The sequence below is a fragment of the Gopherus flavomarginatus genome, chromosome 4, assembly GCF_025201925.1.
Source record: "Gopherus flavomarginatus isolate rGopFla2 chromosome 4, rGopFla2.mat.asm, whole genome shotgun sequence".
In the NCBI taxonomy this organism is placed as follows: Eukaryota; Metazoa; Chordata; order Testudines; family Testudinidae; genus Gopherus; species Gopherus flavomarginatus.
In genome coordinates, this window is record NC_066620.1 from 40,426,386 (window position 1) to 40,440,869 (window position 14,484).

The 14,484-nt window shown below is 41.7% G+C and overlaps 1 protein-coding gene across 3 annotated transcripts in view; it reads right to left on the reverse strand.

The window, feature by feature from the left end:
- Positions 1 to 3,582: 3,582 nt before the first annotated feature.
- Positions 3,583 to 14,484, reverse strand: part of PLEKHH2 (pleckstrin homology, MyTH4 and FERM domain containing H2) — a 122,444-nt gene continuing 111,542 nt past the window's right edge. For all 3 annotated transcript variants that reach the window (XM_050951727.1, XM_050951726.1, XM_050951725.1), the window contains 3 exons: positions 13,700 to 13,786; positions 5,836 to 5,973; positions 3,583 to 4,711 (listed from right to left, as the gene is read on the reverse strand). In XM_050951727.1, coding sequence (XP_050807684.1) covers positions 4,529 to 4,711; positions 5,836 to 5,973; positions 13,700 to 13,786 — 408 coding nt within the window. In that variant the 3' untranslated portion in view covers positions 3,583 to 4,528. The remainder of the gene's footprint in view (positions 4,712 to 5,835; positions 5,974 to 13,699; positions 13,787 to 14,484) is intronic.

Here is a 14,484-nt window from a genome sequence, read left to right on the forward strand (position 1 = left end):
GCTTGTAGGTGGGAAATTTCTTGGGATGTGGAACAATAACTGGCGAAGTGTTGTTAGGGTTGGCTGTGCCATTCTGTTTAGTTTTTGCTAATTCCATGGCCTGCTGGTGGGCCTCCCTTTGGAGCTCCATCTCTTTTTGTTTCTTCTCCATCTCTGCCCTGTGGGCAGCCTCTTCCCTGGCCATTTCTGCCTGAATTAGTTCCATTCGTCTTTTATGTTCGTTGTGTTTGTTTATTGCTTTTAGTTTAGCTATTTTTAGTTTGCTTGTTGCTGCACTGGTGCTCATTGTTCCTGCTTTCTTGTGCTGGTGCGCCCTCTTCTGTTTACTGCCTGAAATGCTGTTCCTCTGCTGCCTGCTTGGGGTTGCCTAGCAACAGTGCCTTTTTAAACTTCTTCTACCTAATCTTTCACGTTTAAATTAAAACAAAAGAAAACCCTTTGATATGCAAATGTGTTCTGCTGGTGTAGCTGACTCACAGCTGGAGTCCTATTGTTTAACAAAAGACCCTTGTTAAACTTATTGGCCTTGCCTTAGGCAATCTCTCTGCACAACCAGAAAGGAGAAAAGAAAAAAAAAATGCTCTGGCTGTAGTTTTAAACCCTCTCCCCTGCTTACAAACAGCTAGCAGAGGGAAAGAAGAAAAATAATAATCCTACTGGCTTTTGCTTTTAACTCACTGGCTTTTGGATTCTTATCCCACCTTTGCCACCATGTCATAGTATCTTTCCCCAATCTGAACCTTAGAGTCCAAAAGTTGGGGTACCAGCATGAATTCCTCTAAGCTTAATTACCTGCTTAGATCTGATAAGCTGCCACCAATCAGGAATTCCAGTGCCTGATACACTCTGGTCCCCCCAAAACCTTTCCTGGGGACCCCCAAGACCCAGACCCCCTGGATCTTAACACAAGGAAAGTAAACCCCTTTCCTCACCATTGCCTCTCCTAGGATTTCCCTCCCTGGGTTACCTTGGAAGATTACCGTGATTCAAACTCCTTGAATCTTAAAACAGGGAGGAATGTCCCTTCCCCCCGCCTTTCTCCCTCACCCAGAAGCAATACAGATTCAAGCTCCATGAATTTAAAACAAAGGGATTCCCCCTTCCCCCTCCCTGTTAAGTACAGACTCAATTCTCTTGAGCCTTAACAAGGGGAAAAAATCAAACAGGTCTTAAAAACAAAACTTTTAATAAAAAAAAAGAAAGAAAAAGGTATAAGTTATCTCTGTAATTTAGATGGTAAATGTTAAAGGGTCTGTCAGCTTACAGAAACTGGAGAAAAAAACCTCCTCCAGCAGAAATACAATTTAAAATACTTTCATCCAAATACACATTAAAACTCTACCAGCCAGATACACATTTGCAAATAAAGAAAACCAATTAAAAAGACTATAACCACCTGTTCCTTAATACTCACTATTCTGAATATATAGGAGACTGTAGCAGAGAGATTGGCAAGAAACCTGGTTGCAAGTCTAGTCCCTTCCAGGACCCAGAGAGAACAAAGCCAAACCCCAAAAACACAAACAAAGGCTTCCCTCCACCGAGATTTGAAAGTATCTTGTCTCCTGATTGGTCCCCTGGTCAGGTGTTTGGTTCCCTGTTTGTTAACCCTTTACAGGTAACAGAGACATTAACCCTTAACTACCTGTTTATGACAAGGGGTAACAAGGTGACTCAGAGTCTTGTTACCCTGAGAACCATTACACCCTGAATGGAGCGTCATTTTTTAAGTTTAACTGGCAGGCTAAACTCGCCTAACCAAGCAGAGGGAAACTGTGGTAGTAGCTACCCCGTACAATGATAAATAGGTAAATTACTGGTTGCAGAGGAAGTCAAATATTAAACAATATAGATTTTAAGAGTGGTCTTTCAGAAGACAGAGAAGAAGAGAAATATTATAACACTGTTCTTCAGATGTACTAAGACATACTGACGAAGAATCTGTATGAAGGTTCAAAATGCTGTGTAAGGACAAAGTGGAGAGACCAACAGGTTTGATATGGTCACTGGAGTGTGGCAGGGATGCATCTTAACACCTCTCCTCTTCTGCACTGTGATGGATTATGTGGTATGAAAAGTAAAATCAAGGGAAGATACAGGAATTATATGGAGAAGAGGAAAACTTGAAGATCTCAACTTTGCAGATGACATTGCTCCATTTGACATAGAAGATGATACTCCATAAAAGACCACTATCAACATCAAATGTGAGGCCACCAAAATAGGATTAAGAATAAGCCAAAAGAAAATGAAAGTCATCAAAAGACAAGTCGGTAATGATAGTGTCTAAGTGATCAACAGTGAAGAATACGGCATGGTTAATGAGTTTTTGTGCATCTTGGAAGTACAATTAGTTCCAATGGCCAACCCCATAAAGAGGTGAAAGCAAGAACCGAGAAGATAAATGGAGCCTTTTTGAGACTGGGAAATATCTGGAGAAAAAAGGAGAACCAAGATAATGTTATACAATGCTGTTGTGATACCCACATTATTATATGCTTCTGAAATTTGGCAAATGTTAGGCTCCCATAGCAGAAAACATAACGCATTCCAGCAGAGAGGCTTGTGACAAATGCTTTGTTTCCACTGGTGGGATAAAGCAACAGTTGTTGATCTGTTTCAAAGGGCCTGCTAGCAGGCTGCAGAGAGAATGATTTGAGACAGAAGGCTGAAGTGGTTTGCACACGTAGAGCCCTGTTTTGTGGTTAGAATAGAGCTCTGAATTTTTTTTAATTAGTTCTATCTTCTCTTCAAAATAAAAAAAAATTCTTCTTGCATAATATCATTAACAAGATGAGAGGAATTCCTTGACATACATTAGTAAGACACTGATCCTAAAAATACTTATGGTATGTGTGGCTCATTGACCTCAATGAGACTATTCACATGCATATAATTAAGAATGTGTTTCCTTGTAGGATTGGGCTGAAGGGGGCTGATCCTGCACTTTTTACTTAATGTCAATGGGAGCTTTGCCTGTGTAATGACTCAGCTAGTTATTCTTAGTTTATAGTTTTCAGGTCAGAGCTTTAACTTTCAGCACCATTAACAAAATATGGTAGAAGTCATGGAGATCAGTGGATTTAGCAGGATTTAGAAGGTGTTCAGAAGAATTAGGTGTCTTGTTAAGTGCTTTGTAGCATCCATGCTATGAATTCAGCTTTCAATCTCTTTCTCCAGTTTTTAAAAATAGAAGAATGCAAATTATGTCCTTTATAATCTGGTCTCAATCCTTCAGGAATATAAACTCTGCCTTGTGTAAGGGGCAAGCACCATGAGATGGATTCCATACTTTTTAAAAATTATACCATAAACTGAGATTATTAATCTTCAGAGGTTACGAATTCAGCATTTTAACATTACTCCAGGTTCTAGAATAAACCATGAGGGATAAAACTCATGTTTAAGAGATAAATGTCCTTGATAACTAACATTAGTGGCAAACAGAAATTAAGAAATATATCTACAAGGTCAATTGCTTGTTTGAATTGAATCTCAGAGGTTTTTCTAGTGGGTAAGAGACCCTCATACTAATATTATGGTGTGAAAGGCATGGATTAAATATGAAAAATGCTAAAACAATGACAAGTAGAACACTTTATTGTATTAGGCTTATATTTACAAAATACTATGCAATACTATTGTACAGTATACACATCACACATTTTATGAAGTCTGTCTCCAAGTTTACATGTACCTATTCATGTAAATGCTTTTTATATTGTGCTTGTGGTTTGAATTCTAACTCACTCATTTCTCAACTATGTTATTTAAAGAAGGGAAAAAACTAGCAGGCCAAACTAAGAATATCCACTGTTTTTTTTTTAAATATCCACTATGTTTTCTACAACATATGCCCAATTTAGATTTAGAAAATCAAAAAGAAGAATTGTGTAGAAACTACCAGCCCATTGCTGCGGATCACACAAGTAAACTGTTGTATAAGAGAATACATTTATAATAAATTATAAGATGTATGATCAATGATGTGCTGCCAGTACTTTTTTAAAAGGGCTTTCATAAAAACGTCCCCTTTAGACTGTGTCCCAGGGTGCTTGTATTGCAGATAAGAAGGCATAAGGGAGTGGAAAGTACATGTGTCTGTTTTCCCATTTAAACAAAAATGCTTTCTCATAACCAAGGTTATGCAACTTGCATAATTTGAAAAACAAGTTTGGAGAGGTGACGACACAGTCCTCCCTGGGGAAATGGTCTTTAAAATCCCTGACACTTACTGAGATCACTTCAAAGGTCAACTCCCCACCCACAAAAGAATCCTATTTGGAAGTATTTTTGAACCCATGTTCAGAAATGGGGTGAGCTTCATCTGATAGGGTGATCGCCCCACCTGCAATTTGTTTGCAGAGTTTTAACAGGGGCCTCTTTAACTAAAATGGATGGAAACCAGTCCACCTTTCTTGGCTTGTATTGCAAACTAGCATATGATGTATATCTGGCACATCCAAAGATGTTCAGTCAATGTAGGAAGCATACCAAAAGTATATATTTTCACAGATATCTGTTCCTTTCATAACAAAGTAGGACCTTTGGTTGGTCTGCTGTTCGAAAGAAGCGGCTGACTCCCCATTTCCTTGGTTTTCTGTCCTGTTTGAGGGGAGAGTAGTGCTGGAGCAGAGAGATGATGAGCAGCCCCCTTTTGCTGATGGAAGTGGTTAATATAGCTAGCAATCAGTAGAGTGATCTCAAGAATCTGTAACACGAAACACACTATAATCTGTATCTGGAAAAATATAACTTGTGTTTTGACTCTGAAGAAATAGGTAAGATTTTAGTGAGCGACTGATACTATATTTTTATATAAATTCTTATATTTTATCAAAGAAATTATAGATGGGAAAAATACCTGTTAGGGTTATGGTTATCTTGCCTATCTCTCTACCAATGCAGGATTACTCCCTACAGTAAGTACATGGAGTGTTTTGTCCTGCACAATTTTAAATGATTCAAGCAACTCAGTTTCCACCACTTCTTTAGGAGAAAATTCTACAGACCAATACATGTCTCTTAGGTAATAATTTTACTACATGCAGCCTAACTTTTCCTATGGAGTGTTGTATGTCTCCTGCACAAGTGTTAAAGAAGCAGTCCAGATGGGCTGATGCCCAGGTGGCTGTGATTTTTTCCCCCCAAAGATCTGGGATGCTGTGCACCCTGCCTTCTCCATGGAACTGCCAAAAAATTCCCCTTTAAAGGGATGATTTGATAGAAAATCACTATTTCTTGAACTGTTTGACATACACGTGTGCATATTTCTATGAAGAGACACAATTTTTAACTGAAGTTATATGCAGGAAACTATGATCCTATTGGTAGGTTGTTCTGGCTTATAGAAACTATAACTCCTTAGTTATAGCTGAAATTCTGCTTTTATTTGTTTTGTTCAGGCTGGTAGGCAATATTAGCAGCGAGAGAGGGTTTAGACTAATATTAGCAAAAGAGTTCCTTAGTCCTAGAATTCTGGAGAAGTGTATAGATGGAAGGCCATCATAAAATACAGACATTGCTTTAACGGGGACCCAAACATTTTTTTTTAAATTGCAGCTATACTGATTTTTAGGCACTGTATATACTTCCTGTCTTTTATCTCCCTAATTGTCCTTGTTTGTAAAGTCTGGAACTCTGGGGGAAGGGTCATTAAAACAAGAAAACTGACTTTTATGTTTTTAATTGCTTCCCCCTTTAAATTCATTATGCAAAAGCTAATAACCGGAGAATGTTCTGAACAGCAGGTATTGCACCTTGTGCATATACACAAGGGTACTTAAGTACAAAGAGGCAACAAACACTGGAAATGATGTCAGCTAGTGTACCAACCTTTGGTTTTGCCATTCCAAATAGGAGTTTTTCGTTTGGCTTGTCTTTTGACTGAGCATTGTTAACTACCAGCATAAAGTCATCTTGGTAGCCTCCAAAGGTCATCAGACTTTTGTGTACATATGTAACTATTAATTGCTTTAACGAAAGAAAGGAAAAAACAGTTTCATGTATACAGAAAAATACAGGGAAAAAGACTACAGTGAATACTTCTTCAAACATAATTACTCATCTGATTTCAAAACACAGTTTTCAGCCCCTTTTGTAGAATTTTGAATCTAATTGCAAATTATGTGCCTGTTTCCCTCAGGCCTTCATTGTGAGAGACTTCTGCTTCCAGAGGTGGCCCTGTTTCTAATTAATATAATATATATTTAGTTTAATGGTTAAAAATTTTGAGTTTGGACTCAGATACACAACTTACATTATAAATGAAAGGCACAATCCGACTCCCACAGAAGTCAATGTTAAGAGTCCCACTGGAATTGGATCAGGCTCTAAAGAAGTTGAATCTCAGGGCCCAAACTTTCAAAAAGGATTTCAATATAATCTTCATGTGTACAAGTGATACAATTCACATTGGTAAAACCATTTGTGCTCACAAATGGGGATAAAATTGGTGGTTTGTTCACAGTACTAATAGTGCACAAAACCTTCTGCATGGAGAGAAGCAGCACACTTTGAATTTTTGGCCTGTATTATTCAACACACAACTCTAGACATGTAGCTTTTGAGTCACTGCCATTTGTTGTGCTGATTCATACCTAATATGATATCAATCAATATGGATAGTGTTTTAATACAGATATGAACATTTTAAATTATAATGAGAAAATATCTGTACAGTAATTATTTTAATCTCCTGGGTACCAAACTCCTTTTTGCCCTTGTTTTTCAACTAGCAAAAAGACCTTATCCAAATTGTAAAAGACAGGATTACCCTAACTTTTTCCCCATTACATTTTGTGTTAGGTTTGCCTTCATTTTCCAGGAAGAGGTCAGAACCTCCAGTGAGACTGCCCTTAGCTGCACCTGCTCAGTGCTCCTAACACTCCTTAGCCAGCCAGGCTGCCTGATGGACCATCCTGCCCGATTGGCTGAGGAAGCCTGAAGGCTGGTTCTGAAATCTAGCAGCACTAGCTCACTGGCTGCTCAATACCCACACCCACAGACTGTCTCCCTATTCTTGTCTCTCCAAGCCCTGCTCCTGCTCTCTCCTCCACAGCTCCAGCCCAAGGCTGGGTGCAGGACAGGTTCTGTTCACATCCTGTTCCAGCCTCACTCCTGCCTCAGAAGGTTATTCACCTTGTGAAGTAACTGAGGTTCTTCAAGATGGTTGTCCCTGTGGGTGCGCCACTTTAGGTGTGTCCATGTGCCCTGCGCTTGCAATCGGAAATTTGTAGTAGCAGTGCCTGGTTGTGTCGCGCATGTGCTATTGCTGTCTCGTGCTGCCTCAGTTCCTTCTCTACCACAGAGAATCTAGCATGAAACTCCAAAGCAGAGGGGAGGAGAGAGGGTAGTGAAGCACCCATAGGGACAACCATCTCAAAAAACCTCAGTTACTGCATGGGGAGAGTAACCTTCTCTTCTTCTTTGAGGAGTGTCCCTGTGGTTTTTAGGTGACTGTCAAGCAGTGCCCCTCAGTGGAAGGGAAGGGCCTTGGAGTTGTGTTTGTGATTGACCATGAGCCCAAACAGAATGTCTAATTATAACTGTTGCTCTATAGCAGATGTAGTCAATAGGCAGACCATGAGCCAAATCTGGCCCGCCAGATGCTTTAGAACAGACCCCAAAATCTTTTCATTTACTTATTAGTATTATTTTTAGGGTTTTTTTATTATTATTTTCTCCAGAGGCTGGACCTTGACAATATCTTTGGCCAAGAAATTTGGACCTTAACAAAAAATAATTGATTACCCCTGCTCTATGGCATAGTGCTTTGTGAATGTGTGGGCAGATGCTTAAGTTGCTGCTCTGCAAATGTCCACAAAGGACATTATTGAGAGGCTATGGATGTTGAAAGTGCTCTGGTAGAGTGTCTGCAGGCCCCCGATGGGGCTTGTAACTGACGTTTTTGATAACAAAAGTGGATGCATCCTGATATCCATTTGGATAGTCTCTGTTTTGAGATGATGGCTTCCCCTTTTGATCATTCTGATATAGAGATTAATAGTTTCAGTGATTTTCTAAAGGTTTTTGTTCTTGCAATGTAGAAGGCTAATGCTCTTCAGACATCCAAGGTGTGGAGTGATGCCTCTCTTTTGTCAGCATGTGGTTTTGGAAAAAATGCAGGTAAGTTGGTTTAAATGAAAAGGGGAGGCAACTTGCAGTAAGAACTTGGTGTGTGGTCTTAGGGTGACTTTATCTTTTAAAGAAAGTTGCATACGGAGGGTGTGCTATTAGGGCACCTAGTTCTCCCACACATCTAGCAGACCAAATGGCAATGAGGAAAGCCATCTTCACAGATAGATGGAGTAATGAACACTTGGCCAGAGGTTGAAACAGGGTTTCCGTAAGTCCATGTAAGACCAGGCTGAGGTCCCACATAGGAGCTGCAGTCTGTATTTCAGGGTAAGTGTTCTTAACGCCCTTGAGGTAGCATTTGGTTGTTGGATGGGCAAATATGGTGACCCTATCAACCTTATTGTGGAAAGCTGTGATAGCTGCAAAGTGCAACTTGATAGAGATTGTGGAGAGTCACAGTTTTTTAGTTCTAATATATAATCTAATACTCTTGGTAAAGGAGAGGATGTTGGTATGATTTGTTTGCTCTGGCACCAGATGCTGAACCCTTTCCATTTATGAGTATATGTCTTTCTCGTACTTCACCTATGGCTGTTCAATAAGAGGTCTTTTACTTCCTCTGAGCAGGTTGTTTAATTTTCTCTCAGCCATGGAGTAGCCATGCCTTGAGGTTGGGTTGGTGGATGTGTCCATATCTTGGGAGAAGAGATGAGGTACTAGAGGAAGATTTCAAGGTGGGCATGCCATTATCTTTAATAGGTAAGGGAACCATGTTTGCCTGGGCCATGTAGGTGCTATTAGGATGACTTCTGATTTGTCCCTCCTGATCTTGTGTATGACCTGGTTAGGAGTGGGGTCGGAGGAAATGCTACTCGTGGGGAAATTCTGCACCACTGCACATACGCAGAATTTGTCTCCTGCAGATTTCTTTGTTCTCTGCAGAAGAATGACTTTCTGATGGGGAAGCAAAAGGAAGCCGCAAGAGCAGTCATATGACCCTTTCCAGCAGTATGTTTCGAGTGCCCAGGGCAGCCGGCAGAGAGGTAAATCACTGTGGGGCAGGGAGCAGGACTGGGAAGACCCAGCTTGTGGCTCCTTCCCTGTGCCAGGCTCAGCTGCTCGTCCCGGTTGGAGTGGGGAGGATGGAACTTCCCCTTCCCGTGCACAGCATCCAGGACCACATCAGACCCACTTCCAGATTTCTCCCCCAGATGTAGGAAGCTCTGCAAACACCGCCCCCCTACCCACTTCCTGCAGCCATCGCTCCTCAGCTGCAGGGGGGAGGGATCCCTGTACAGGGAGCTGCTCCCCCATCTGCCCAACCACCATGCATCCAGACCCCCTCATAACCTAGACCCTCCCGCCAAGCGTCACCTCCCCTCCACACCCAGAACCTCCCCAGACAAGTCCCATTCCCCCCACTGAGCCCTCCACACCCAGACCTTCTGGCCAAGCTCTATCCCCACCACACCTAGATACTCTCCCACACTAAGCCCCATCCACCTTCAACTCGACCCCCTTGTACAGTCCCATTACCATTGCACCCAGAACCCACATCAAGCCCCTGTGCATCCAGATCTCCCCCACACCCAGATCCCCCGCTGAACTGCCCACACCCAGATTGACCCACACAGAACCCTCTCAACCCATAAATGTCTAAGGTTGGGTCGGGATTTGTCGTCATCTGATCTGTCTTTTCCTGTGTGGCTGTGTGTATGGTGGTGACCTGAATCTCTGCATATAAACCTGCCCTGTTTCTTATTTGCTGGTGTATAACTATCCAGGGATTTTAGTGTTGCCCTTGAATCTTTCAGGATACGAAGGGACTCATCTGTTTTGGCTGCAAATAGTTTTGGGTCTTCAAAGGGCAGGTCCTTGACCTTTATCTGCACCTCTCTCAGGAACTCCAAGAGAGGGAACCATGATGCCTAGCTCATGACCACCGGTGTTGCAATGGAGCCTGCTGCTATATCTGCGGAGTCAAGTGAAGCCTGCAGTGCTGTCCTGGCAATGAGATGACCTTCAGTAATGTTGGCCTTGAATTGCTCCTTATTGATAGCTTGCCAGAAAACAAAAAATTCTGACATTTTCGAAAATATTGTATGTGTATTTTGATAGCAGGGCTTCATAATTAGCTATTCGAAACTCCAATGTTGCAGATGAGTATGCCCTGCGACTGAAGAGGTCTAGCCTCTTCCATTCTTTGTCATAAGGGGCTGTTCTGATATGGTTTTGCCTTCCCCTCTCATTTACTGCTCCCACCATTAAAGAGTTTGGTGTGGGGTGTGTAAACAAGAACTCCATTCCTTTAGATGGCACATAGTATTTTTTCAGATCTTTTCCGTGATGGAGGTGCTATTGCTGAGGTCTGCCAGATAGTTTTTGGCAGGCTCCATGACAGCATTACTGATTAATGATGTTATCTTTTCCAAGGCAGATGTTTGAAACACAACCAGTAATTTAAGCTGTGATTAAGGTGCCTCCTCTAAGGATATATCCAGGGACTCTGCCACCCTTTTGCAGAGCTCGTGGAATTGCTTAAAGTCATCCCTTGTGGTGGGGGATGGAGGCATTATAGTTTTGTCCGGTGATGAAGATGATAGGTTCATCAGTGGTAAGGCTTCCTGGTCTGAAGTTTCATCAGTTTCCTCATTCATCTCCTCCTCGGTTTCTGAGGGTCCTAGTATGGGTGATGGAGAAAGGAGCGCTTGCAATCTTGGTGGGCTTGTAATATAGTGCCCTGTATGCTGCACAGGGGTCCCAGTAGCGCCAATCTGATGGGAATGGCATAGAAGACGGCACCCATGGGTATCCGTACCAGCTAGTTGCCTCTGAAGATGAGTGGCGTCCTGTTTGGTGGGACAGTTCTGCTATGGGTGAGGAGTGATGAGGTGCATATATTTCCCCTTCATCCTCCTCACCATCAACACTGGAGAGAGGGGGAGCAGACCTAGGTGGAGTGGTCAGGTGGCTTGGTACCAATCAAATTGGAGTGCCATCGGTACCAAGGAGCAGGGATTCTGGTATTGAAGAGACCAGTATGTCTGTGTGTCTTATGAATATTGCTGCAATACGAGGTACTTATGTCCGTGTTGCTGGTGGCACTGATATGTGAATTGTAGCCATCGGTGCCAAGGGTCTTGTGCTATGCAGAGTAGGTACCGCAGGTGGTGCCACTGCGCTGCTTGGTGCCAAGTGTATCTTCAGCTCCATCAGTACCAAGGCAGAGGGTTTTACTTTGCCTTTTGAGCCTCTGGCAGAGCTTGCCTGCTTAGGGTTTTTTTCTCTCTGGGTACTCGCAGTACTGGATGGTCCTGGTGTCTTGGAGTCTGACGTACCCGGTGCCATCGGTACCAATGTGGTCTCGGCGGTAGGGGAGTGCTTTTTCTTAGCTGATTCCCACGGAGGTGAAGTCTGAGCCTGCTTTTTTGTAGCCTTCCTGGGAAAAGGCTCTTTAGTAGGGGCTATTGTGGCAGAACCTTTATCAGAGGCTTCCAATGGCAAAGGGAGTCCCTGACTTGGGATCTGAGGCTGGTTGCAGAGATTTTTCCATCATAAGTAGCATAAGTTATAGATCCCTCGCTTTCCCTGTTCTGGCCTTTAGATTATGGTAATGCGAGTACTTCTGAGGTATGTCTCACTGAGACAGCAGGATATACCGTGCATGTCCGTCAGAAATAGGGATTGACAGCCTGCACCTCAGACAGCATTTGAATCCCAGAGAGCTGGGCATGACAGAGAGTCTTCTGTTCCAGAATGAGAGAGGGGAACAGTAAAACTACAGAAAACTGAAACTTATTGTCCTAATAAGGGAGATAAGGATAGAATTTTTTTTTCTAAAATAAGATAAGTATGAAGGGTGAGAATAAATAACTTCCTAATTGCTAACCTAAGTCTTACCTATAAAGGTATCTTATACTAAAAAAAAGTAAGAGGCGCTGCTAAGTGCATAGACTCAAGCCAATAGCGGTAGAGAAGGAACTGAGGAATGCTTGATCATGCAGCACTATGTAACCTCCTGAGGGGGCACAAGAAGCAACGGTGCATGCGCGATCAAATCTCCGATTGCCAGAGCAGGGCGCATGGACACACATAAAGTGGAGCACCCACAGGGACATTCCTCAAAGAAGAACCAGCCTTGCTCCTGCCTCCTGGTAGTCCGGCTCCGAACCTCAGCTCTGACTCTTGACTCCACCTCAACCCTTGGCTCTGGGATTCAGACTGTGACTTCGGTCCCGACTATTAGCTCTGATTCCTGACTTTGACTCTGTCTCGACTCTTGGCTTTGGAGTTCAAAATCCAATCAGTAGGCCTGACTCCCTAGTCTCACTCTGACCCGTAGGCCTGACTGCCTATGACCTGACAGAGGCCAACCTTACAGGCTGAGAAACACAGTTGTATGTTAAGAAAGACTGAGCTGGATCAGAACTTAAACTGAAGACCTTCAAGGAGTGAGAAGGGTGTTGATGGAACATCATGCTGCAGCCTCTATTTTCTCTCAATCTGCTTGATTGCACTTTTCCCTCCTCTTTTCATCCTTTAATATTTATTACATTTGTCTAATTCCTCTATACCAGGGGTTTGCAAATTTCATTGAACCACAACCCCCTTCTGACAACAAATTAGTTCACAACCCCGGGAGAGGACTGAAGCCTGAGCCCGCCCAAGCCCCAGTGCCCTGCAGGGGGCCTGCAGCCTAAGCCCTGATGCCCCGGGCTGAAGCCCTCAGACTTTGGCTTCAGCCTTGGGCAGTTGGGCTTGGAATTCAGCCCCAGGCCTCAGGAAGTCTAAGCCAACCCTGGCGACCTCATTCAAAGGGGGTCGCGATCCCTTTTGGGGTCCTGACCCACAGTTTGAGAACTGCCGCTCTATACCTATCTTTAATACAAAGGCAGGTTTAGAGAAAAAGTCTATATTTATGTTATGTTAGAGATTTTAATTAATCAGGGAAATGCAGTGTTAACATTCTGATAGCAACATTTAATTCTACCCCTTTGGAAATTTGAATTAAAACAGGGAGCCTCTCAGGTACACAAGATTAACACCAGTGCCACTACATTGATTTCAGTGGAGTTACTACTGCTTTACACCATTGTAAGAGAGAAAAGAATTAAGTCTTTAACTACATGACTAAACAATGCAGGGCAATATGACATACTATTCAACAAATACAATGGGAATAATCATATTATGTAACTGTAAATGCATTTATATATCAATTTCCATTAGTGCATATTGTCTTATGAGTGATCATTTAAATGAAAGCCTCAAGTAGGAAGAGTTCAGGTTATTGTAGGCATCTTATCTATGAATTTCCTTTTATCATTTAATTTACTAGTTTGATACATAAAATGTTTCCCTGAGAAAGATGACAAATACCAAGCAAAGTAATCATGAGGTACTTCCACCATCAGTACTAATATAACCATGGCAGTAACTTTAAAACATTTTATAGTAACAAACGTACACTTTAAGACTACGCATCTAAATATACGGGACCAATTTCAGCCTTGGTGTAATTTCATTTAAATCAGTGGCAATACATCAATAATGAATTTGGCCAATATATTCGCTATTAAAATATGTTTAAATTTAAACTAAAACTGTTTTTTTCTTTTACCAGAAAGCTGTATTCTAGAATGCTTATGCCATCTTCATGTACAACAAGCCATATGTAGGAACTCTCAAGTGTGGATGTTGTTAAAGGCTACAAAAAGAGAAACAGCATTCCATTACACATTATAAATGGGGTTAGCTTTAAATAGTAACTTAATTAAAAGAGTCAGTCACTTTAAAATTTGTCTGATATCACCCCAAAATATAAGGGAGCAGAAGTGCTGCAAAGAAGTTAGGGTAAATATTTTAGGATTATTTGAAGGGAAATAAAAAACAAAAGTTACATCAGTTTATTTACCAGACCTGTGTTGTGATTTGTGTGTGCAAGGGTGAAGCATGACACGAACATTTATTGAGGTTATTGATTTTTAGGGTATATATTGCTGCAGAACTTCAGGCTCAATTTCTTTATTATTCACGTCGCAATCAATACTGTCTTCTTTAGTAACAAAGTTGTGGGATGTTTAACAGTGATTTAGATGTCAGCAAGGGAGAATCTGCTTGAAATATATTCTGTACATTTAATCTCTATTAATGCTTCTAAGGACAAAAACCCAATTCCCATTTAAGTCTTTAACAGGAGTTGAATCAGACCCAAAAAGTATTAATTTAAAAAGACTGCTTCAAAACAAGGAAAAAGATAGTGAGAGGATGCTGTGTGGGGTGATATTAGAATGCAGGGGAGACATGGGCTAGAAATTATTAGGATTTACTTATTATTAAGATTATTAAAATTCATCAGTGTATTACTTAGTCCAAGCAGTAACCATTTGTTTGAAAAGTGTGAAC